Below are 26846 nucleotides of genomic sequence, written 5' to 3' on the forward strand. Positions count from 1 at the left end.
TCACTTAACCAACTGAGACACCCAGACGCCCCAGGGTTTAAGTATTCTTATGGCCATATTTATTCCATTCAAAAAGTGAAGGAAACAAGAAATAATTTTCCTAGTTGAATTAAGGTAAGCCTTCCCAAGTTATGGCTCTGGAAATATATTTTTTATTTTTTTGCCATTAACTTTTATTTCTGACTTTTCAAATAAGCTTTTAAATTTGATTTTAGTATGATTGGCTATCAGAAAATATTTTTGCACTTAGGCAATACCCTTTTGAGTGTTAAGAATTTCTGTCTGAATATGGATTTCCTCTAAGAATATTTTAGACTATTTGCCCGCAAAAATACAAGGAATGTTTAGTATAATAGCCCAATGTTTTCAACAATAAAGCTATCCTTTTTTTTCTCCAGCAAAGGAGCTTTGCTCATTGCATCATGGTCTTTTCCATGATTGTAGAAAGACAGAGGAATGCTAAATACAGATGGTCTTTTGCCAAAATGTCCAATTATTGAGTTTCTTTCATAACCAAAGGAGAAACTATTTTTACTACCTTTACAAAATCATGACACAAACATGAAGTTAAGAATTGCTAATAACTTCACTTTCATTGTTTTCTCATATAAAGACTTTTTTCTAGTTAGATCAACTTTTCCCAGCTTCTTTTTAATATTAAATATTTTTTAATATATCGAGAGAGCTTATAATCAACAATTTTCTGTTAATTTCATAGTGTTTTAACTAGTGGTTCAATCTCTTTCTTCTTAAATTCTTTATATTATTTTATTTTTTTCAAGGTTTATATTTATTTATTTGAGAGAGAGAGACAGTGAGAGGGCAGAGACAGGGGGAATTGCAGAGGGAGAGGGAGAAGCAAGCTCTCTGCCAATGACACAGGACTCAGTCCCATGACTTGAGCTGAAGGCAGATGCTTAACTGACTGAGCCATGCAGACATCTCTATACTAAATTGTTGTTAGTTATTAAAGATAGAAGAAAAAATTCCTTTTATTATCCATTTTTTCTGTTTCTTGTTCTTTCCATATCAGAGTGCCAACATGAAAACTATGTGAGGAAGAAGGAAAAGCAAGACTTCTGAATAACCATAAATAAATTTCTCCTAATTAGAACAGTATCTTTTTAGTTATTCTATGACTTCTTAAGTTCAGATTGATAACATGATATCTAAAGATATGCCATGCACATGTAATTTATATCTTATAACTCTTAGGAAGAAAGTAGACAATATTTTTGATAACACAAAACTTGCTGAGAGATTTGACAACTTAGAAAAAAATTAAATCAATTAGCTAGTTTGTACAAAAACACATCAAGTCTCACTGATTTAAGTCCTGCCTTATGTAGGCTTTTTCAGATACTTTCCCTTCTCAATTTTATTATTTTTGAAGAAAAATTTAAAAGATTTTATTCATTCATTTGAGAGAGAATGTGCATGCACATGAGTAGAGGGTGGGGGCAAAAGGGGAGGGTGAGGGACAAGATCTCCCCCACTAAGCATGGAGTCCAACGCAGGGCTCAATCCCAAGACTCCAAGAGGACTCTGAGGTCAGGACCCCAGCTGAAGTCAGATGCTTAACCAGCTGAGCTTCCCAGGTGCCCCTCCCTTCTCGGCTTTAGAATTTCTTTCCCCAGACTATTTCTACTGTGCTTTTATCATAATGTGCTCTTTTTTCCTAGCCACATTTTTGCTCCAAACTAGCAATTACCCCCATTAATTCTTGCAGTTTCTCTAGGTTTATTAACAGAATTTTAAAAGTAACTTAGTCTTGTCTGCCTTTACCTGTTAGAGAGTCCAACCCATTTTCTTTATAATTCTTAGAAAAAATTCATGATCTAGGATTACTGTCATCACCTTCATAATTCTTTTATTCTTGAGTATTGATTACATACCAGATGCTATGCTGAGTACCCTTGATATATAATCTTTGATTTTCACAGTAACAAAGTTTGGTATAATTATTTTCATTTTACAAATGAGAATACTGAGTCTAAGATTGAATAAGCATGTGGTCCCACCTAGTTACTAGCAGAGCTGGAATATGAACCAAGCTCTCTGTCTTCTTAGACAATGAATTTTCCATAGACCCTGATACCTTCCTTCCTGTGTTCTACCCTTCCCACCCTAGTCAATGCTTTTATAAAATAATGGAAAATTTGGAGATTCTCCATCTATTTGTCTTAAACAGACCAGAACCTTTAAAGACATTTTGTTTAGTACTTGTATGACTTAAATACATACCATATCTTGAAATGTGATACACCATTGAATTCCCTTTTGAAAAATTAATGACTTCATGTCAAAAATATATATTACTCATGTTTTAAGAGATAGGTTTTTTTAAAGTTTTATTTATTTAAGTAATCTCTACACCCAGTGTGAGACTTGAACTCATGACCTAGAGATCAAGAATCGCATGCTCTTCTGACTAAGCCAGCCAAATACCCCTTAAGAGATCGTTTTTAAGTGATCAAACCCTGTAATAATGGTTCATACTTAGGAGTGCAATAAATTCTGTAACTAAGCACCTGACACTCTAAGAAAATCTGAGAATCCTATTTGGGATATTATAAATGTATAGTATATACTTAGTTATACTCAGTATGGCTTAGTTGCACAATGCTTGTGCTTCCTTTATAAATAACTCTATGTTCTTCTTTCTGATATAATTCTCTATACTATAGTAGTACATTGCTAGTAACTAACTTATGTCTATAAAAAGTGACACCAGATGAGCAAATTCTTAGTTTATCTGAGTTGATCTCAGTAGTAGAGATTTCTGACTTCTGTTCAAAATCTGGTTTTGTGCCCTTATTTTCCAGATATGAAGCTATGAGTCTTTGGTTGTTTCATTTCAAATCTATGGATAAGCATAAGTGGTCTGTTAACGGACTTTTTTTTTCCTGTCTTTGATTTCATTGCATTTATATCATTGACCTTTGCTTCAAAAAGCATTCAACAGTCTTTAACAGAGGGAGACCATGAAAGGGGGTGTTGTAAAGGCTTTATTCTGTAAAAGAAGTCACACAGGCAGAGCTTTATATTTGCTGAGTGATTTAATTCTTATACACGCAGAAGCTGGCGATGGGCCATGAGTAACACGGAGAACAGTACTAGCGCAGTCTCACTGCGACTTTCCCCCTCTCTGCTAGATTTAAAAAAGAGAGAGAGAGAGAGAGAGAGAGAAAGCACCTTCTTTCCTGTGTTTTAAAATTGACCCGGGTAAAGTGAAACATGGTATCTAGACTAGTCAATCGCTTTATCAGGATTCATAAAGCCACTCATAGGGTTTTTATTTTTACATCAACAACTAAGGAACATATTCTCCAGGGAGAAAGATGCCTGCTTAAATAAGTCTTCTGAGTATGCAGAGCAGAATTATGAAGGGAAAGTCCACTTACAGGAATAGCAACTACTTTGAGAACATGGTTTATGATTGTGAGATGTTATGAAGTGATTAGCTATTCCAAGATAATATCATTTTCTTGTAGGTTGGTGGGTTCGGCAAACACTGCCATTGAAAGTACCTGTTAATTCTTCTGTTTACCGAATAATCTATCTATAGAGAAATGAGGAGCAAGCATATTTTGATTAACATTTTAAAAGTCTTAGAAATTGGCTAATAAAATGTCGTTAGCAATTCTTTGGAAGGCAATTTTATCCTTTATAATTTTCTGACAGTTTAGTGAGACTTAGGCTGACTAGTTCCTTCTTGTTGAGTAATTACATTCCTGAACTTCATATTTGATGAATACAGATTTGCTTTGCTAGCTCTTTAAGTACCTTGGGGTATTTTTGTGTAAGACTGTGTAGCGTATATGTGTTTGGATTTTTTCCATTTGTTTTATTTTTTTGTGAAGTTACTTAAGAGACGTACTTAGTAATGTACATTTCTGTTGCATGTTTAAAATCAAGGCCATCTTCTTCACTATGATCAGTACAAATTTTAACTAAGCTTTAAGCATCAAAATATTTGGCCTTACATCTCTGGGAACCTTGGACTTTTGCTAGGCTGCAGTTTCTCTTCAAGCACTGAGAACTCTTAGCTTTTGTTAAGGAAGACCTGATACTTACTGGCAGTGAGAAAGAGACCACTTTTCTTAGGTGGAGTTTATTCTGGGCAAGGCAGAAACAGCTCACTGGGGTGGGCACCTAAATAAATGGTGAGTTGTGGTACTTGGAATCTACAGAGTGACTCTTGATACCCAAATAGGTATCAAGTTGTTTGGCATGCAAATTTCTTATGCAAATTTAGATTCAGACTTGGGGAGCAGTAGGTACCATGGTATAATAGGAAAAGTCTGGCTTTGTATAAATCAGCCTGACTTACTAGGTGTGGACAATAACTTTAACCTCTCTGATGTCCTTCAACAGTAAAACGAGGATTAGGACTTTACCTAGTAGGGTTATTTTGAGGATTAGAGAGTATACCTATATTTATTGACATCATTCTCAGTAAGTGATGGCTCATTATTTTTATCATCATATTCAGCAGCAGCGACAGCAGCATTCCTGCTCTCAGATGGCTCTGTTTTACATTTTCTGTAAGACTACTTGTTAGTCAAGCAATTGCATAACCTAATATACTAGATAGCTTTAAGATAGGAATACACAGGGCTATGGGTAGCTTCTCAAGACACAAGACTTTGAAACATATAAAGCATATATTATTTACATAAGCCTGGCTTCCTTTCCCTTCTGGACTGGTTTTGTTTGAGTAAAAGTATATTCCATGTCGAACTGTTTTTCTACTTTTCTACTCCTTTTGACATAGCCTGGGATAGTGCAGAGAACTGTAAGTGGAAGAGAGAAGTAAACTTTGACTCTAGCTGCTCAAAATAGTTTTTAGGGCTGAAGGATGAAAGCCTCATTATTTAGCCCAAGGGATGCTGATGAAAAAGAAAGGCATTATCTCAAAAAAAAAAAAAAAAAGAAAGAAAGAAGGAAAAAAAGAAAAAGAAAAAAAAAAGAAAAGAAAATCCTTAGATTTATATACTACAAGTAGAATACACAGGATTAGGGGCGCCTGGGTGGCTCAGTGGTTTAAGCCGCTGCCTTCGGCTCAGGTCATGATCTCAGGGTCCTGGGATCGAGTCCCGCATCGGGCTCTCTGCTCAGCAGGGAGCCTGCTTCCTTCTCTCTCTGCCTGCCTCTCCATCTACTTGTGATTTCTCTCTGTCAAATGAATAAATAAAATCTTAAAAAAAAAAAAGAATACACAGGATTGAAAGTTGCTTTACTTGCATTCTGCAGAGTTCAACTGAAAATTCCAGTACCTCTCAAATTTGGAACTTCTGGTTTTATTATAGAAATAAGAATATGAGGATTAGAAGGGGATTTAACTGATATGTGTAAGAGCTGTGTAAGTATGAATAATTTGAGCTTGGTTTCTTGAACTAAAATTATCAGTCCCATGGGGGCTCATTATAAGGAGCTGAATCTCTAAAAAACATTATATTGAGAAGCAATTTTACCTTAAAAGTTTTCCATCCAATATGACTGGTGCCAAGATATGCTCAGGTGAAGTCTAAAAATTTTAGGTTCAGAATAAGCATATAAAGAAGAGTCACATTGTTAAATATGTTTCTCTTTCTTTCTATTTATAAAGATTTTATTTTTAAGTAATCTCTATACCCAACATGGGCTTGAACCTACAACCCCCAAACCAAAGGTCATATGTTCTACTGACTGAGCCAGTGCTGACTACTCTTATTTTTCTTACTTCAGATTTTAGACTCCTTTTTGGGTTGACAGTCTAGACTTTTGTATGGATTTAAGCCAGAAAGCAAGAGAGGTCCCCCTTACAGTCATATTTACTGAATTATGAATTCTAGTTTAATTGCCAGAAATATAATTTTAATATAACCTGGACCTAAAGTAGAAAATTATATCATTTTCAGCATCTAAATGGATATGAATTAACATATTTATTAAGGTCTTTGCCTTCATATTCTTTAGCTAGAAGCTAGTTGGGTGAAGACAAGGTGGAGTTTCTTCTCTTCTCTAGATTGGGAAGGGTGGATGCTGATGGAACTGTGGAATAATCTAGGGGTGAGATGCAGTAATGATACCAGTTCTATGCCCCATTGTTTAGCAAACAAAGATTTCTAAGCACTGGGATTTATGTTCTCCATGGCTCCTTTATCAATTATTTTAAACTACATTAGTGCAGAGGATTAAATTGTCACAAATGATTAGTGTTAGTATGTTAATTGAATGTATATACTCATGAAGTTGATCAACTTCCAATTCAAACGAAATCATAATAATCCTAATAGTTAGAATCTAGTTGAAACTACTTCTACATTAAGATAACCTAGGATGGGATGTTAGGTAACAAAACTTTCAAACTCATTTATTTTGTTCGTTGTCTTTGCTTTTATTTGCAGTTCTGGGAAATGCCAGTGCAAAGTGGGTGTCACCGGCTCTACATGTGATCGATGCCAAGATGGATATTATGACTTTAGTAAGAGTGGCTGCTTGCCCTGCCGATGTAATAATCGGTCTGCCAGTTGTGATGCCCTCACAGGTACACACTTTCTTTAACTTTGTTATGTAATTAGTCTCTTGTTCTTTTCATAAATTTTAAAAATCATATTGGTTGGAGAACTATGGAAGCAAAGAAGATGATATGAACTAAAATTCCGGAAAGGGTAGAACTCTTCCCAAGTTAGTGGATGACCATTCGCCATTTTATGTCCAGGGGACATTTGCCGATTCTGGTCATAGGCTAAAGAGCAGATTTAGCCCAAGCAAAGAAATTCTTGAGGAAAGAGATACAAGAAGAGTTTTGGGCAGTTGTTTGGGACTTGTATGATGGATTAGAACCTAGAGGAGCCCTAAACACAAGGCCAGTTTTCCCACAGGACATTAGTTGATTGTGTAAGAAATGAGAGGCTGACCCAAAAGGTATAAAGAAGACTCTAAGTCTTGCATTCTTAGGAGACAAAATCCCTTTAGAAAGAGAGAAGCCCTGTTACCATATACCACCATCTCTCTTTCAAGACATTACCAGGTTCTAAAGTGTGTGGAGTGGGACCTGGTGTGAAACCACCAAAAGGCAGGAGTGAGTCTGTTGTAGTCTCTCAGAGCTGAGGAGACTCAGGATGCTAGGCTCTCGGTCAAAAGCATTAGGGGCGCCTGGGTGGCTCAGTGGGTTAAGCCGCTGCCTTCGGCTCAGGTCATGATCTCGGGGTCCTGGGATCGAGTCCCGCATCGGGCTCTCTGCTCAGCAGGGAGCCTGCTTCCCTCTCTCTCTCTCTGCCTGCCTCTCCATCTACTTGTGATTTCTCTCTGTCAAATAAATAAATAAAATCTTTAAAAAAAAATTAAAAAAAAAGCATTAGAAGGCCAGGACCAAGAAATAATGCTGAACCATAGGTGAACTGGCTCATACTAAAATTGCAACCCATCTTCAACCCATCTCAATTTCAAATTGGATTTAGATTTTTCTCTCATTATATCTGCCTAACAGAGAAAAAAGAAGTCATCTATAGCTCTTTTATACACTGTATCTGGCATAAAAAAAATACTAGACAATGCTGAGGAGGGAAAATATGACCAATAATAAAGAGAAAAAAGAAACAATGGAAGCAGACCCACAGATGATCCAGATGTTAGAGTTAGCAAACAATACCTTTAAAATAACGAAAATTAATGTTTTAAGAAAATAGAGGAGGGGCGCCTGGGTGGCTCAGTGGTTAAGCCACTGCCTTTGGCTCAGGTATTGATCTCTGGGTCCTGGGATCGATCCCCGCATCAGGCTCTCTGCTCATCAGGGAGCCTGCTTCTTCCTCTCTCTCTGCCTGCCTCTCTGCCTACTTGTGATCTCTCTCTGTCAAATAAATAAATAAAATCTTTAAAAAAGAAAATAGAGGAAAACCCAGAAAATAGGTAAAAGAGGCAAATTTCAAGAGAATTGGAATCTATAAAAAATCAAAAAGTCAGTCTATAACTGAAAAATACAGCATCTGAAATGAATAACTCATTGCATAGGTTTAACAAAAGATTATTCACAGTGAAGATAAGGTGAGCAAACTTGAATTCAGCTCAGTTAAAAATATCCGACTAAAGCATAGAGGGAAAAAATGCAATGGAAAGAAAGAGCAGGAAGGAACATGTGCGACACAGCCAAAAAGACTAACATAAATGTAATTGGAGACTCAGAAAGAAAGGAGAGAAAGATCGGGGCAGAAGCAAAATTTGAAGAGATAATGACCAAGAATTTTCCAAACTGGTGAAAGACATCAGCCCATCGATTCCGAAATCTTAGCAAACCCCAGGCAGTAAAACAAAACAAAACAAAACAAAACCACAAAGAAAACCATATTGAGGCAAACTATAAAGACAATGAGTTCTTCCAATGGTCAGGTTTCCTAAGTATAAGGAATAGAAGTTCTTCTTTGGAAATCTTGTTTTTTCCCAACAGAAAAATCAGGACCAACTAGTCTGATAAGTACAAGTATTTTTATGAGAGCAGGGTAGAGTACTTGAAATTGAAAGTACCCTGGAAAGCATTTGAAATTCTTCATTTTTCTCCTCTAGTCCATGGTGAAATAAATATATTAGGGAGAAATTGTGTTATTTTTTTCTGTTATGTGATCTGGTCCCTGGCTACTTACTGGTTCTCTCTTGTGCTATTCTTTTTCTCAACTGCCTGTGATCCAGTCATACTGGCTTCTATCCCCTAAACAAGAAATAAGTTTCCTTGTCCTAAGGTTTACATACATGATCTTTCCTCTGCCTAGAACGGTCTTTCTAATATACCTCTACCCCACAGTCAGCCCCTTTGCCTTATCATTTTTCCTTAAGGCCTTCAGTTAAAGTTTACTACATTGGAAAGCAGTTCCTGATACTCCAGGCTGAATGACAGTCCCCAATTATACACTGGCATACGCACTTGTATTTTTTGTTACAATACCTATCATAGTTTATAATTATGTATGTATTTGTGATTATGAGTCATGTGTGGCGTACTCACTACATTGTAAGTTCCATGAGGACAGGGGCAATATCAGTTTTGTTCATCATCGTACAGAGGCTCTACCATGGCGCTTGGCATGTAGTCAGTACTCACATGTTTGTTAGGTGAATAGTGCGTAGGTGAACGAACAAATGAATGGAAAAACATGCAGCGGAAAGATAAATTTCAGTCCTGTTTAAGCACAGGAATGCTTCATCATACTGAGTTGATTTACATTTCTCCCTAGGTCTTATACAGTAAGAAGGTGGTCTACACTGCGGGCTCTCACTGCTAGTTTTGCTTGCAGCAATGAAGTAGCTGTCTTTAATGTCAAGTAACTCCCAACCTGTCCTTGCTCAAGATAATTTAAGGCAAAAGATATCCTTTCCATGGTTATGACTTCTAAAAGCAGCTAATAATAAGAGAAATAAACAGTTTCTCTGTTTGGAAATATAATAAAAGTGGAACTCAACATGAAGGGATGCAAGTACTTAATTTAAACCTGCAAACTTAATATATAATCAGCCTTTCCTTTTGTCTCAAAGATTTGTTTTCAACAGCGCTGTGATACGACTGCCCTCTGGTGGCCACTTACTATGTTTTCACAGTCCTTAACGTTTTCCTTTTCTAGTCTTTTTCTAGACCTTGTGTTTTAGATGAACCAGATTTTAAAGTAACCTTTTTGTGATAAAATATACTGGGGAAAAACACTTTGGAAAACGGTTCCACAATGTGTATTGCAGTCTTCAGAATATCTCCTTGATCCAGTAATTTTGTTTCCAGAAATCTGAGGAAATAATTCTAAATTCATAAAAAGCTTTGTGTTCAAAGACGCTTACTAAAGTGGTAGTTATAATTCTAAAAATTAGAATTATAATTCTAAAAATTAGACAACCCTATTTCTATCAACAGAGAATGAAGCCAATTATGTTACCTAGGCAGTTAAGAGCACAGCAAGTGCAATCTTGTCTTTACTTTGGCCAAATTATGTAGCCAGTTTCTTCACGTAGAAATGCAGATAATAACAGTAACTGTAATGATTCAGTGCAATATTTTTTATAAAATCTTTAATACAGTACCTGGCTTATTATGAGTAATCAATAAATAGCAACTATTAGGTTGTCATTAAAATTTTTTAAAGAGTGGTGTATATAACAACATGAGAGAGTGAAAAAAGCAGGGTGTGAAATGACATGGCCATATAGTTAGACTATTTGAAAAGCAAAACTTAAACTTCTATACATAAGGAAAGTTTTCCAGGAAAAGTATTCAAAATCTTAGTGACATATTTCTTATGGTGATTTTTTTTTTCTTCTACTCTCCTGTATTTTCTAGATTTTCTTTATTGAGTATATATTTACTTTAAAATGGAGGTGGGGAGGCTATTAATTTTTCAAACTAGAACTTTATGTTCACATGGTGTATTTCTTTTCTTTTTTTTTTTTTTTGGAAGATTTATTTATTTTTGTCCTCTTGGGGCACCTGGGCGGCTCAGTTGGTTAAGCGTTCCACTCTTGGTTTCGGCTCAGGTTATGATCTTAGGATCCTGGGATCAAGACCTGTGTCATTCTCCATGCTCAGTGGGGAATATACTTAAAGCTTCTTTCCCTCTCCCTCTGCACCTCCCCACACTGCATGTGTGCTTTCTCTGTCTCTTCCTCTTTCTCTCTAAAATAAATAAATAAATCTTATATGTTTGTCTTCTCCATTTATACTGTCCCTTAAGTTATCTCATTCAGTCCCCTGGATTTAATTTAAAATGCCATCTACGTCTGTGCTCACTACCAGATTTATATTTCTCCCTTGATCTTTACACTCAAAGATCTAATAGTACATCAGACATCTTCGTCTAAATGCCTCAACTGGCATCAAAACCCCAAGATATCCAAAACAATTCTTTTTTTTACCCTGTAGACCAAGCCTGCCCTACTCCTCGTGTTCTTCATTTTGGTGACTGATACCATTCAGCCAGTTGCGCAGTCCAAAGCCTAGAAGTCATATTTGGTTCCTTTCTTTTATTCACTGCAAATAACCAATCCATTGGCAAGTTCTGTCAGCCCAGCACTCAAAATACATCGTGAATCTGACCACTGTTTATGACCTTTGTTACTGTCATCCTTGTCCAAGCCCCTGTCATCTCTGAACTACTGTGACACTCTCTGATCTCATGTTATCTCTCTCTGCCTCCTCTCTTGTCCTCTCATGCCAGAACTCCACCCCACCACAGTCCAGTCTCCACAGAACAACCAGAGTGATCTTTTTAAAATGTAAAACCACATCATGTCATTCCTGTGCTTTAAACCCTTGGATGGCTTCCTATCCCTCCTGGAGTAAAATTCAGACTTCTTTCTATAGCCTGCATGACTTTACATTGTGTGGCCCCGGCCCTTCTCTCTGACCTTATCTTCTATTACTCTCCATTGTTCACTTGGGCTCGGCTTTCTCTCTTTTTGACAGTTAAAATTTGCCTTCTCCTCTATGGGGAGGATCAGGCATTTCTTCCCACAACAAAGCACATTGCTGTATTTCTGACAGGTTTATATATAAACTATGAAATGACAAAATAAATAAGGACAAGTCTTTTTACAGGTGGCGATTTATGTTTTCAAAGCGTTGCATTGAATTTGGTTGGAAAGGAGCCCCACATTCTTTTCTTTGACTGGTTGCCTTCCTGGTTACCCCTACCAGGTTGGTTTGCTGCCTAGCCAGCGAGCATGAGATCATCTTCAGGAAACACTCACTTCTTTTTTTTCTTTCTTTCTTTTTTTTTAAATTGGTAATCCGCTCCTTTGGCCATCTTTCAACAAAGAGAATGTGAATTTTAAGACGATATTATTGTATTTTGGGAGGTTGCCGGCAAAGTATAATAAAATTAAACTTCAGCTAAATTTTACATATCTTTTATCATAAAAGAGAGATCCTCAACTTTTAGATTTTAATGGGAACTTAGATTTCATCCAGTGCAGCTTTCTTAATTTATAGATGAGGAAATTGAAACATAAAGAGAAAATATTTGTCTTATGGAATAGTTTTTCACTCTTTGAAATACTCATGTTACATTAAATCATTAGCCCAAGAATTATCCCACTTTTCAGATTAGAAAAATGAGAGTCAGAGAAGCTACTTCCTAAAGGTCTCGTATTGGTAAAAGGTTCCATTGGGAGTGGAACTCAGATCTGACATTAAAAACCAGGTTCCTTATGCCCTCTTGCCTCCTCAAGAGGAACTATAAGCTGTTAGAAAGGCAAATCCACACCATCAGTTCCTACGGGATGTGGGTTTGAAAGGATATGATCTTTATTGTTATTATAAAAACATTTCCTCCAAGTTTCTCATGAAATGTTTTAAACTTGCTTGCATTCTTAAAATATTTTTATAATATGCATGTGATAGTTTATAGTATATTAGCTTTGTAATCAGGAAAAAAAATCAAGACAGCAACAAAAAAAGAATACATGCAGACCAGATGCTTGAAAATTAGAGGGGAGAAAGCAAAAGGACTGTTGCCCTCATAGCTACTGTTAGCACTCTGCTGTATGTATGTCTATCTGTCGTAATTTATTAATTTTTTTCTCTGTGGCTGTGTTCCAGGTGCATACTTTTTTTGAAGCAGTGTTGAGTAATGAGTCTTATTATTAGACTTGTTTTCATCTTACCTTTTGAGTAAAGTTTTCATCTTTCCTTTTGAGACAATTTATTTACCACATAGGGTTATTTTTTTCCTCATTGACTTCTCATTGTAGGGAATGGCATAAAACAAACAGAAATAAATTTTTCTGGAAAAGTGTTTAATTGTTAAAAATTTTATAATTTCTAAAAAAATTTATATTCTAATATAAATGGCTTAAGAGAACAGAATGATATTGTGATAAGCGCCAAGGCTTGAGATTTTATCTAAAATAGTAAAAAGCTCCCAAACAATAAGCATGTAAGCCCAATAGCATGGTAGAAGCAAGATATTAACAGTATATGTATTTATTAAATATATATTTTTAAAGATTTTATTTATTCATTTGACAGATCACAAGTAGGCAGAGAGGCCAGCAGAGAGAGAGAGAGAGGAGGAAGCAGGCTCCCTATTCAGCAGAGAGCCCGATGTGGGGCTCGATCCCAGGACCCTGGGATCATGACCTGAGCCCAAGGCAGAGGCTTTAACCCACTGAGCCACCCAGGCACCCCTATTTATCATATTTAAATAAGAATAGTGATGGGACCTGTTCTTGCCCCATTAGTCACATGCAAATAGCATGTTATGGGAACACATCTTTCCTCAAACATCCATATTCTGTCAGAGGACTATTAACATATTTTGAAAGTTCAGGACTTTATCAGAAATTGTTTTCTTAAAAATTATTTCCGTTGCATATTTTTAATAAGGAGCAAGCAGGTGGCCACATTTTATACATAATGCAGGTTTTGATTTTTCCTAACTGCAGAATGCTTTAACATTTCAGATTATCTTATCTGTTGGGGCGCCTGATTTTGTCTCAGGTCATGATCTCAGGGTTGTGAGATGGAGCCCTGTGTTGGGCTCCTTGCTGGGCATGGAACCTGCTTAAGATTCTCTCTCTCCCTTTCCTTCCACCTTTCCTCCTTCCTCCCTAAACAAACAACAAACAAAAGATTATGTTATTTGTAGAGCCCAAATCCGCCGTTTGCAGTTTCCTAGTATGTATTTTTCAGGTATTTTTATTGTCGCAAACATACATAGCTGAAGGGGAATCAGAATATAAGATCTGGAAAGGTATCAGTGCCTCATGTGTTTATCACCGTATGAGAATATACTACCACTTTGTTATAGACGTGAAAATTATCATTAACACTAGCAGGCCTTAACACGTTATATGACTGGACACCTGGCCGCTCAGCCAGCAGAGCAGGCGACTCTCAGTCTTGGGGTCATGAGTTCAGGCACCATGTTGGGTGTAGAGATACTTAGAAATAAAATCTTAAAAACATTATATAATTGAAAGCAACGTTTGCATGCAAGTTTGATTCAGTTCAAAGTTCATTGTTTAGGTAATAAGCTTTAGAACCTGTCTTTCCCCATCTGTTCATAAAGTTTGGGGGAATTCTGTTGTAGTCACTTAGGAATTTAGATGTGCCATGTGTGTTAATAACATTGTCATTATTTGGTTTTTCACATTTTGATCCAGTTGTCAGACCATTTTATTTCACAACCTCAGTCTCTCTCTCCTTTTTTTGTAAATATTTTACTCATAACAAAAAGAAATCAAATACAACTGTTTATGAATAGTTTGTGAATGGTTTTTGGATTATCATGTGCATTTTCATTGTCTTAGATTTCTATGTCATATTTTCTCACTTATTCCTATAATGGCAGTTGGAAGAGTCCCTGTGCATCTTTGTGGCCCCTTACAGAAGGGCTGTTAATTACACTATACTTTTTCATCTTCTGTTTTCAGACACTGTGCTGCTTCAGTGCCAGGACAATATCTTTACTAATAGGGTACCATATGAGGATTACTACAGAATACATCACTTTGCTGTTCCTCCTTCCTTTTCATTTTCTCTACTAATTGTTTTTTTTTTTAAGGTTTTTTTTTTTTAAGATTTTATTTTTTTATTTGACAGAGAGCGAGATCACAAGTAGGCAGAGAGGCAGGCAGAGAGAGGGGGGGAAGCAGGCTCCCCGCTGAGCAGAGAGCCTGATGTGGGGCTTGATTCCAGGACCCTGAGATCATGACCCGACCCGAGCCCAGGGCAATCGTTTAACCCACTGTGCCACCCAGGTGCCCCATTTTCTTTTTTTAAGTTTTTATTTACTTTTTTTTTTTTTTTTTAGTAATCTCTACACTCATCATGGGGCTCAAACTTATGACCCCGAGATTAAGAGTTCCATGTTCTACAGACTGAGACAGCCAGGCACTCCTATTAATTAATTGTTTTTACTTTGATCTTGAATTTTTAAAATATAAAAATTTATGGAGAATAAAATAACGCATACTCATATACCTACATCTAGAATTAATAAATATTAACATTTTGGTATTTTGCTTAATATTTATACATATTATATATAGTTATATATTTGAAATAGCAAATTTGAAATACAATTGGAGTCCTCTCTTTTTTTCCCTAGTTTTGTTTTTCTCCTTCTCTCCACAAAGATAAGCAGAACATAAAATTCCCCTATACCTCCTCAATCCACATTTAATTTTTACTGCATATCATATGTATGTATCCATTTACCTAGTATATTCTGTATCCATTTGCCTAGTATTGTTTAATATGTTTTTTAAATTTATTTATTTGACAGACAGAGATCACAAGTAGGCAGAGAGACAGGCAGAGACAGGAGGAAGCAGGCTCCCCACCAAGCAGCGATCCCGATGCAGGGCCCCATCCCAGGACCCTGGGATCATGACCTGAGCTGAAGGCAGAGGCTTTAACCCACTGAGCCACCCAGGCACCCCAGTATGTTTTTTTAAATTTTACATGATAAAGAAGTACTCTCCATCTGTTTTTTATCATTCTGTAATTGGCTTTTTTCAACCAACATCACTTTCAAGATTCATTCATATTCATACATATAGGTCTAGTTCACTTATTTAACTATTGTATCCAAACTATGAAAATAGTATGTCATTTATTATTTTTTAAGTAGTTCTTTAGATTGTTTTTATTTTTAATTTGAAAATAGTTGGCCTGCTTTCCATATGTTGTCAACCATCAACCCAGGCTTAGTGCTCTCTACTCATGTAACCAGACTTTCCCTAGAGTTTACCATCTGGAAGGGACACAGACCTCACAGACGTGGCCAATGTAGAAATAAGATGGGGTAGAAACCGAACTCTATCTAATTCCTGTCAGATCACGTCTTCCGGTGAACTCATAAGGTCTTTTGGTCACAGGAATAATTTATTTATAGTTATTGTGCTTTCAGAGTAAATCTTTAACTTCTTAAAATAATTTGCTTCTTTTAGGTGCTTGTTTAAACTGCCAGGAAAATAGCAAGGGGGATCACTGTGAAGAATGCAAAGAAGGTTTTTATCTGAGTCCTGGTGCCACCAAAGAGTGTCTTCGCTGCCCTTGTTCAGCAGTGACATCGACAGGCAGCTGTGTCATAAGTAAGGCCTTCCTCGAATTATTCATTTTGAGAGGAAAAACCAGGCAGTCAGCTATCGGTTCCTCTCAAGTGTGTTGAAAAATGAAGTTCTGGGCAAAGAGGAGTGAGAATAGGGTGAGAGGGGGTGAGGAGCCTTATAGAAACAGCAAAGGTTTCTCTTTCTAGGGATTTGCAGCCAAATCCAAATACCTATATGAAATGAGACTTGAGGGAGAGATGAGGAAGTTTTGTTAGAGTCATGTTTATTCCATCTGTCAGGACTAAAAAAGCAATTAAAAAATGAGTATCTCATCATTACAATTATTCGTATTCCTTATGTAAGCATATTTCTTCTGTTCTCTACCTGGGTGGGCCCCCTTCATTTTTACAATAAACTGGATAGTTAAGAATTAAGAAATAAGCTATAGATCATTAGTCTCTTTATGTTTGAGAGGAGATAGTAGGGAGGGTTTAAAAACCATTTTGAGGACTAGCAGTTTTTTGCATTTTTAACTGGAGCTTGGGGCTGTGCTGAATTACTTTGGTGTTCTCTCACTTTTAGAATTGGGTAAATTGGAACCTGAGTGTGTCCAGTGTAAAGATGGTTACACAGGCCAGAACTGCAACATGTGTGAAAATGGCTACTACAATTCTGACAGCATCTGCACCCAGTGCCAGTGTCATGACCACGTGGACCCAATGACAACTCCAAAGATCTGTAAGCCCGAGAGCGGTGAATGCATCAACTGCCTCCATAACACCACTGGGTTTTGGTGTGAGAACTGCCTTGAAGGCTATGTCCGAGACCCGGAGGGAAATTGCATCAAGAAAGGTAAAACTTTACCTAAGGTGGTACATTTAATATCTAAGCCTAGCAATGAAAAGTTCAGGACACCTACCTTTAGCTTTATAAAACCTTCCAATCCCACCAGAGGAGTTTTCTGGAAATAGATTTTGATAGATATTTGCCCAAAGGGATCTCCTTCTATTCCTGCTGCTCCCCTGCTGCTCCAAAGTCAACTCCAGAAATCTGAGGCCCACGACAAAGTCATTGCAGGGTTCCCACATTTTCTCTTCATCTATTTTCATTTTTATGTTAATAATTTAAAAGTCCTATCATTTCTTTTATCCTTTCCTTCCTATATTCTCATCACTCCCAGGGACGATCAAAGGTCTTTGGAAGTAGGGACCTATAATCTGGTCAGAAGTTCCAGCTGAGAAACAAGAGTCCACCGTGGCTTCTGCCCTCACTTTGGGCTTGAGTTTTCCCGTGGATGGTGAAGGAAAGAGGAAAGAGTAATAATATTCCTTTTGACTTTTAAAAGAAAAAATTACTCATATGGCAAAATGTTTCTTGCAGTTAAGGTCCATAAAGGTTTAGATAAAAATTGATGATTAGAGATTCAGGATGAGTTAGAGATATTCAAGCTTTATTGGGTCACAGAGCCATTAGACCATGCTCTTCTAGAAACCACTCTTTTGATATCCTGACAGATGCTGAATACTGGGCTGATGGTCTGTGGCAAGTGTCATCCCTCTGCCATTTTCTTGATATCCTTACTCTGTTGTGATCAAGGCTAAGAGACGGAGCTAGAATGCTGTCACTAGCCTGGAGGACTAGTGACATTTGGAGGCATGCTTCATTTATACTTAGCTGATAGGACCATGATGATTTTTTTTTTTTTAGTTACTAGATAATGTAAAAAAAAAAAATGCCTCTTTTGGAGACAAATTAATGTGTCTGACTGTGGTGATGAATTAGAATGACAACAGCAGCATTTTATCGAGTGCCTAGGATGCGCCGAGCCCTGGGAACGTTCTATGCAGTAACGCTCCATAGCACACTGTCTCAGCTAAGCCTCCCAGGAACTCCGCAAAGTAGGTATTAGCATTCCCATTTTACAGATGAGGAGCCTCAGTGTTAACAAGATTCACTTACTCATCTATAGTCACACAGATCTACTTGATTCCAAAGCCTTTTTTGGGTGTTTCTACTGGGCTGTGTCACAGTAGCACTTTAATTATGAAATCATCCATGATCTACACAAATGAAGAATTACTACACATATGATTAAAGGAAGGCTGTGTTTGCTCTTGGCTGACATCAACTTTGGACATTTTAAATTGTGTTTTTCAGAAGTGACTAGAAATACAATTTTCTTTATTCCATTTTTGCCTTTTTTGAAGAGAATTTCACCCTTATGAAATGCCATCAGACATGTTGAACTTTTTAGTTCAAATGATTGTCTTTTCATCCCTGTCACTTTTACCCAAGTGACTCAGGACTCAATAATGATGTATTTACTGTCTGCAGGAATCTCTGTGAATCTGTCCAAGAATCAAGAAGGATAGGAAACTCCAACATCAGAATTTTCCCAAAGATTTAATATTATACATTATGGAGAACAGCCATAGAATGTAATAATCTAGCTTTCTAGACCTTGATTCTTTTCACTATGTTTCTTTAAAAATTATCTTTAACTCGCATTACCTTAAAGCAGAATATCATGTCAACATCCCATACCAACTTCCACTCCCATGTGTATTTCTTTTATTGTTTCTTAAAACTAGATAATTTTGTCTTTTACATTTCATTCTCTGTTTTTATTTTCAGAAGTTATTGTTCCAACACCTGAAGGTTCTACCATTTTGGTTTCCAATGCCTCTTTGACCACATCAGTGCCCACCCCTGTTATAAATAGTACACTTACCCCCACAACCCTGCAGACTATCTTTTCAGTAAGCTCTGCTGAAAACAGCACGTCAGCGTTAGCTGACGTCTCATGGACCCAGTTTAACATCATCATCTTGACAGTCATCATCATTGTGGTGGTGCTGCTGATGGGCTTTGTGGGGGCCGTCTATATGTACCGGGAGTACCAAAACCGGAAACTCAATGCCCCCTTTTGGACCATCGAGCTAAAAGAAGACAATATCAGTTTCAGCAGCTACCATGACAGCATTCCCAATGCAGATGTGTCAGGACTCTTGGAAGATGATGGTAATGAAGTGGCTCCCAATGGGCAACTGACCCTGACGACTCCCATACATAACTACAAAGCCTAAGGAGCGAGAACCGTTGTCTGGATGGTTAGAACACAGGGCTCACTAAGACTGCATCAGCTCCTAGGCCAGACGAGGCCTGGGGAGAGTTTGCAAAGGCATAGAGAGCATCTGAAATTTTCAGGTACAAATTTGTAATGCACTTAGCCCATTACTCTTAATTTCCCCCATGAAGATCTGAAGCAGTCACTGTCAATAAGGACTTGTAGTAAAGTATATTTTTGTACCAAACTACATGGGAGTAGAGAAAGGCTGAATCCCGCAGTGCAGCCCACATCTACTTTGACCTCTGAATGGACTCCCGGGGAAGTGTTCACTAAACCAGCGGCAACAGGATGGCAGTGGAGAGGGAAGGACTGCCCGAAGACTTCATCTCCATTCCCGAGACACCTTTTTTAAAAAGGAGAGTCAGGGATGATATTCCTTTTACTGTGCTAAAAGACATCACCGAAGAAAGTTTAATGTCTGGGCCATGTCACAGTAAACAATCTCAATTGTTTCTAAAATAAGGACAGAAGAGTCTCAAGAAGATCTTTAGAAAGGCTGATTTTTCCTTCCTAAATTCTTGCTTGATGACAGGATCAAAGCACAGGATAAACTTCTAATGATAGAAAGATGAAGGCAACATCTGGGAGCAGGAAGCTGATGGTCCTCCTTAGGGCTCAGTGTAAATGGTAAATTGTCTAAAAATAAGGACTCTTCCTGCCTCTAGAGAAATAAGGTGTATATAGTTAATGTAGCATATCTGGTCAACATTGTATTTGTATCTATTTGTAAAAAAAATCATGTCATATTTTATCATCTAGAATTTATTTGTACAGCAGTTAATGGTGTTGTAAAAAGAAAATACGGGATTGGTTAAAATAGCATAACATAGATGGCAATATTGCTAGAGCTGGGACTCTGGTGACCATCAGTCATTTTTAGTCCCTCTTTGGACACTGTTGAAATTTATAAGAGGTTGAATGTTTCTAACTTTTCTTTCTCTTTCTCAGTCTCAAAGTAGAGTTATATGTTCTCTGACTTACTATAGATACAAGCAATAGATTTTTAAGTCATTGATTGTGAAGCTGGGACAGAGAGCGCACTCTCCAAAGGACTCCCCCAATTAAATGTTAACCAGTCTGCATATTTTACATAGATTAATGTAGAGCATATCCTCATGAAAAAAGAAAGTCTCTAAATGTAAAAGACAGTCTTCCAAAGGAATTAGAACTATTTTAGTTCCAGAAGAAAAGCCATCCTATCACTTGGGATCCCGTTTCCACGCCTGTGAAATATTTATATTCTTCCTCCATCCTTCTCCAAAAAATACCTTCTGCATTTGAAAGCTTATCACCCAGATGCCAGGTACACACCAGATGAGGTGTGTGCCATGTTCCTACAGAGCTACAGTTCTGCTATCTTCTTGTCCAGTTAGCGGGTAGTTCTGGAGGTGGGTGGGTACAGTTACATCCTTGCTTTTAGACACGGTTTTTCCCTAGAGGCCACGTACTGTAGCTCTCATCTGTTATGATACTGACTGTGGGTTAAGCAAGCCAGGACAAGCAGCAAGAAGTCAAATACGATAGTTATTAGGAACATCAAACTGTCAAATGGTTAGAAAAAAAGCAAAGATTTATTAGATCAGACCTACGAAATCCAAGTTGACTACCTTGCCCAACTCCCCCCGAGAAAAACCTGGAATTTGGTCATCCCTCTATAAGACACCCCTAAGTTTTCTCAGGTTTTAGAGATGATGTTCTGGAGGAAGGACAGACAGACAATTGACTTCTGGTAACCCGGGGTGCTCTGAATATTTGGCCATTGCTCATGAGAGTAGAGGTTAGTGACATTACATTGTATTAAAATCTGTGAATGTTGCTAGAGTCCTTTGCAGTTCACAAAGCACCTTTCTATATATGTGTCCTCTGTTCCTCACCATAGCCCCCTGAGGAAGTAATTATTGTCCCCATTTTATAGATGAGGTTAAATGTTTTGTTCAAGGCTATACTGTATGTCATTATCAGGCTTGGGATCAGGCCTCCTAACTGAAGCACATGTTCTCTCAAGTATATGCCAATGCAGAAACCACCTAGCCACAGACAAAGAAGGCTGGGGGGAAGAGTCCTGTCTGTGACTGTTTCTAACTTCTGTGGTACAGTCCACGACCGTACAGCTGGGAAGGATATTGTGAAAAGGACACAGGAGGATTACTATCTGAAGCTAGTATTGGTGATAAGAAAACAGAACTACCAGTTTGTCCTTCATTAAAGTGAACTAATCCTCGCAAGCAACAGGGGGGAAATGTGCTTTCCCCAGCAGCTGCCACCTATGCACGTACAGACTGGGCACTGCACAATTCCAAGAAGTGTGTAAACTGACACACCTGCCTCTCTCCCAGATTGCTGACCCCCACCCCCACAACATGACGGATTGGGGTGGTAAAGAAAAAACATTTGTTAAGTAGATGCTAACCCAATAGAGAAAGCATGAATGTTTGTCAGGGTCTAAGCGCCAAAATCAAATAGTCCAGATTCTGGCCATATAGAGATTTTTTTTGGAAACAGACCTTAAGAGATATTGCAAACATTGAATCACAAGAAATGTTAACCTCTAAGTACTTATTAACAGCTCCTAGGTCATGTTCTTAATTCTTTCCAGAAAAAAAAATTAAGATCTTAAAATTTGTTTTAAACAATATTCTTTAGTGTCCCCTGCTTTTTGCTGGGGGAAATAATTTTGCTGTAGAATTTAAATCAATCATGAAGTGATCTACCAGCAAAATCAGGCTAGGAAACTAGTAGGGAATATGCATTACACAATATTCATTCCTCTGAAAGCAGGATCCCCATGAACTATGGCGTTCAGCACCGGGATCCCACCTCTCCTTTAGAGAGATAATATTGGAAGAATTTTAAATAAGGATGAGAGATGTGTTTATTTTCAAATAAGGCGAGTGTGAATCTTATTGATAAATGACAGATACTGCTATTAGGTGATAATTATATCTTCATTCATTCATTTTCATAAACCTTGACTCATTTCTAACAGATGCGCTAGGTCGTGTTGTTATATCTATGTCTATCCTCTCTTATTTTCCTCTCCTTCCCTGCACCGTCAAGCTCCCCGGTGTCTTTTATCAATGGAATTTCTCCAGGTATAGAGAAAAACGGTAATAAAAACTAAAGCTCACTTATACAAGGTCCTATGGATTTGATGTGTTTCAACTCTTAAGGGGCATCTGCATTTGAAGAGAGAACAGAGCAGATATGGGTGGGAAGAGAGAGATGTGGGGGGAGGATTTGTCCAAGTGTTCGGTTACATGGCTGCTCTCTAGCCCTAACATCCCCCAGAAAATTGGTCAGTAAAGCAATACTCAGTTCCCCACTCGTTCATTTCGGTCAGCCAGTGCCTTCTGGACATTTAGCCCTTCTCGTGCTGTTTTGGAGGCAGAGAGCTAAAGCAATAGTACATCTTCCTAAGAGCCTCAGTTGGGACAAGGTTATTAGATCATTCACCATGGTCCTCCGTTTTTTGTAGGACACATGGTGAACATAACAGCACTGGTAATGAACATTCCCTAATTCTTATACTTTGAGGTGTGTGGGTAGGAGTTGAATCTTTGCATCAAGGAAAGCTCTCCAACAGAAAGTTCAGAGAAGTAAAAAGCGACCCAGTGTAACCTGTCAGAGCTAGGAAAGCATTTCTGGCCTCATCCGCAAAGAACTTTTGGTCTGTTATGATCTTGGACAGTATGGGGTTTGAGAACTAACAGGAGTTTGCTGTGTGCAGGGGAGTGACGGAAGGTTAGCGACAATTTTCCTCTTTAAACTGAGCCAGTGACTATGCTGAGGGAAAGGCAGGAAGAGCGCACTGGTTCATCCGATGTCCAACAACGTCAAATGGACTGAAGGTTATGGATTGTTAAGGTGGCAGTGATTGAATGATGCTTTTCCAAAGGCAGCTGGGAGCCTCTCTTACTTGTTCCTTCTGCATATGCAATCACCGCAGCGCGGGGTGACCACGTGAGCCACGTTAGCCCAGAGCCCGTGATCCGCAGCTGAGTTCTAATGCTAGCCACACGCACTCTGTCCCGCATTACATGTAGCCCGAGTGATTAGGGAATGTTTCTGAAACATTAAACTCATCCGTATGTCACTAAAATTCTAACACAAATTTTAAAAACGTGTCTCCTACCTATGCTGTACTAGGCTTCATGATGCATTTCTAAATTTGTGTATGATTTGAATATATGAAAAGAATTTATACAAGAGTGTTATTTAAAATTATTAAAAAAATAAATGTATATAATTTGTACCTATTGTAGATTTGTTGCTTTACTTTTTTTTTTTTTAATGTGGTCAGGGTTGTTGGAAGTATGTGGGTATATGTCACAGAGCATTTATTTTCAAACCACTTCATGAAAATCTTTGAGCCCTTCATTTATTGACCATACTTTTTGTTTTAACTTCCTTTGAATGATGTTTTTCCACTTAGGAAAAAAAGTGCTGTAAGATTCCCCCTCTTAAAACAAAACACCCTGAAGGGGAAAAAAAAAAAGCATTTATTAACCTAAATCCTTGTTTGTGCTTTTGCCTGTCCCCTGTGAGATTCACTGGGATTTCCATGAAAATTTTAAAGAAGAATTTCTTTTTCATACATATGAAAAATTTCCTTCCTTTAGGATAAATCTAATGGGAACCATGTTCTATGTGTTTGTTAGACCTGCAATGAGAGTACATCTTTTTATTATTTTGAGATACCCCTGAAGATCCTGTATTTTGACAAAGCTCACTGGTGTTTAATGGGATGCCATCTGGAGATCCAAGGGGTACTCTGAAAAAAAAAAAAAAAAGAAACACTAAATCTGGCCTTCCTTCATGCTGAGAGCTTTATAAACTTTGGTTGGCTTATTCAACTTCAGTCAGTTGATATTTAAACTTCAAAACCCTGTTTTTCCTTTTCTAGTCACACACGAAAACAAGTCATAGTACTCTATAATCCCACCTCGTATTTGTATACAAGTGGTTCTATACATGTAGGTCTCAATGTATATGATTTGGGTATTATTTTGAGGAAATGGAATAAACATGGAAGAAATCTAACCAAACAAATTAAAATTTCAAAAGAAAGGAAATGTATGTACAATCTTAGCACACAAGGAGGAAACAGTAACAAAAATATTACTTTTATAGTATTGTATTCATACTTCGGATGAAAGTCTATTGAAGACCTTTATTAGGTTATTAAAACTGGGTGTATTCCTTTTCCATAGGAGTATACGGGGCCTATGTTTTACAAAAATTCCACATCTTCTATTATAATTAAACCAGTGACTTCAAAGGAACAATTATGTTTAGTTACATTTAAAAAGTGAGGCTAAATTCAAAACAACAAAATGATTTTCATGAGATGATAGTATTAGAAGTGTTTACTGACAGGCTGGAAAGAGGTTATTTTAAGTGAATGTTTAAAAGACATAGTTTTACATGTAAGTTAGCTTTTCAAGACAATTTTATGAAGAAATTATTGTCATACTTAATGTACTGGCTTCCTGATACTTCCACTTTAAAAATGAAAGCCATCAGTCTTTAATGTGTTGTTTGTATTAAAAAGTCCTTTTAAAAAAAAAAGATTTTATTTATTTATTTGACAGAGAGATCACAAGTAGGCAGAGAGGCAGGCAGAGAGAGAGAGAGGAGGAAGCAGGCTCCCTGCTGAGCAGAGAGCCCGATGCGGGACTCGATCCCAGGACCCCGAGATCATGACCTGAGCCGAAGGCAGCTGCTTAACCCACTGAGCCACCCACGTGCCCTAAAAAGTCCTTTTTAAACCTTACATGTTGAGCACTGGATTTTCAGACAGTTGCCCAAAAAAACAGGAAAAATATTTTCCTCTGTGTTTAATAAGAGTAGGTTTAGGGTAGTAAAGGAAGTGTTTGGGAGGAAATCTTTTGCAGTTTCTGTTGTCAGACAACAGCTACAGTATTCTATGTCCACACTGTTTTCTTAATCTCACTCTCAAATAAGGAAGAGTCTCAGCCCTTCCTTACATTCATTACTATTCTAACCCAATCATACTTGACTCATGTATGACTTCCTATATGTGCCACATTATATGATGCCTTTCTCCTTTTGCTGGTGCAGTTTCTCCTATCTATAACATCCCTGAGAATGTTTATTCACTCTTCCCAATCCCTTGGTAAAGGAAAGTTGACCTATCCTTAATGTATCTCTGCTTTGCCTAATGAATGGCTCTCTTATTGCGCATGTTTTATTGGAAATACTTGTAACTTTATGTCTTCCCCAGTAGACTCTACATTCCTTGAAGCGAGGACTGTTTATTCTTCTATCTCTAATATCTGGCACAGTGCTGGCACATTGTAGATGCTCAGTAAATTGTGGTTTGAAACAAAAGTTACTTGACAGATGCAAGAGTTGGTATGAGAACTTAATTGGCAAAGTGTAAGAAATATTCATAGGCAAGGCAGTATATCTTCTTTAATAGAGATGTTAACATATGTACTTCAGAGGGTCTGTGAAACTCTTGAAGCGGCATTCCACTTTGTTTGTGAATACAAGTAATTTGTGTGTGTGTGTGTGTGTGTGTGTGTGCGCACATGTGTGCTTTTTTGGAGGAACGGGCCATACCCATAATCATAGTCTCTAAAGGATTTATTATGCCCACAGGATTAACAACTACTTGGATGATGATTACTCTGTACATCAGCAGTAAAAACCTTCCCACTGAATGGTGATCAGTACAGCCTTGATTCAAGAAATCCACTTCTGGGAATGCTTCATAAGGAAATGACCTAAAAAGCAGAAAATACTGTGCAAAAGAAAAAAAAATCCCCAGAGTGTGTATAAAGGTTAAAAAAAAAATGGGGACAAACTCAAGATGGTCAACAATAGAGATGTGGCTTAGCGCAGGCACTTGTTGAGATAAAATACAATCATTGAAGAGAATTAGGAAGAATGCCTAAAAACAGAATCAAGGGTTAGTGAAGAAAAACGGGGCATTTGCAGCTGTGCGTGCCATTCCCCTTTTGGTATACAGTTTAGAGAAACTCTGATGTATATGCACAGGATCCACATTTCAAATTCTTCACTGCAGCATCATTTGTTATAGCAAAACAATGGGAAACACCCCAAGTATCTTAGAAGAATGGATACATTGTCATGTATCCAAATACTTGACCAGAATTTTATGCAGTAGTCAAAAACAAATGAATTATAGCTATATATCAACATGGATGACTCTCAGAAATGTAATGCTGAGAAAAAAAAAAGCCATAGAGAACATATACAATATAATTTCTTTTCTATAATGTCCCAAAATGGGAAATAGAATATATTGTTTAAAAATACATACATCTATGAGAAAACTATAAAGAAAAAGAAGAGAATGATTAATATAAAAGTGAAGATAACTTTGGAGAAGAGAAGGGGATGCACAGATTACCTCAAAGGTACTAGTAATGTTCTTAAGAAGTGTGTGTTTACATGGGCTTTTTAATGTATTCTTTTTTTAGTCCTGTGTATGTATACATTCAAGCACACACACACATAGTCTGGTATATGTGTCACATTTCACAGTGAAAATTTTCAATAGGATATAAACCAGTGAATATAACATGATTTCAACTATGTTGAAAAAATAATAACAGAAAATGTTTGGAAGGTAATACCATCCCTTGTGATACCTGTACCAAAACTATAATGTTCCTACTGATACCACAGAAATACAAAAGATTCCAAGAGACTA

General features: G+C 37.4%; 1 protein-coding gene across 1 annotated transcript in view; it reads left to right on the forward strand.

Annotated features, from left to right (window-relative positions):
- MEGF9 (multiple EGF like domains 9) overlaps positions 1 to 23396 on the forward strand; it is an 85543-nt gene extending 62147 nt beyond the window's left edge. The window contains exons 3-6 of the mRNA XM_044265029.1: positions 6393 to 6532; positions 15913 to 16056; positions 16597 to 16866; positions 18649 to 23396. Coding sequence (XP_044120964.1) covers positions 6393 to 6532; positions 15913 to 16056; positions 16597 to 16866; positions 18649 to 19100 — 1006 coding nt within the window. The 3' untranslated portion in view covers positions 19101 to 23396. The remainder of the gene's footprint in view (positions 1 to 6392; positions 6533 to 15912; positions 16057 to 16596; positions 16867 to 18648) is intronic.
- The last annotated feature ends 3450 nt before the right edge of the window (positions 23397 to 26846 follow it).

This window comes from Neovison vison, chromosome 9, assembly GCF_020171115.1.
Source record: "Neovison vison isolate M4711 chromosome 9, ASM_NN_V1, whole genome shotgun sequence".
Lineage (NCBI taxonomy): Eukaryota > Metazoa > Chordata > Mammalia > Carnivora > Mustelidae > Neogale > Neogale vison.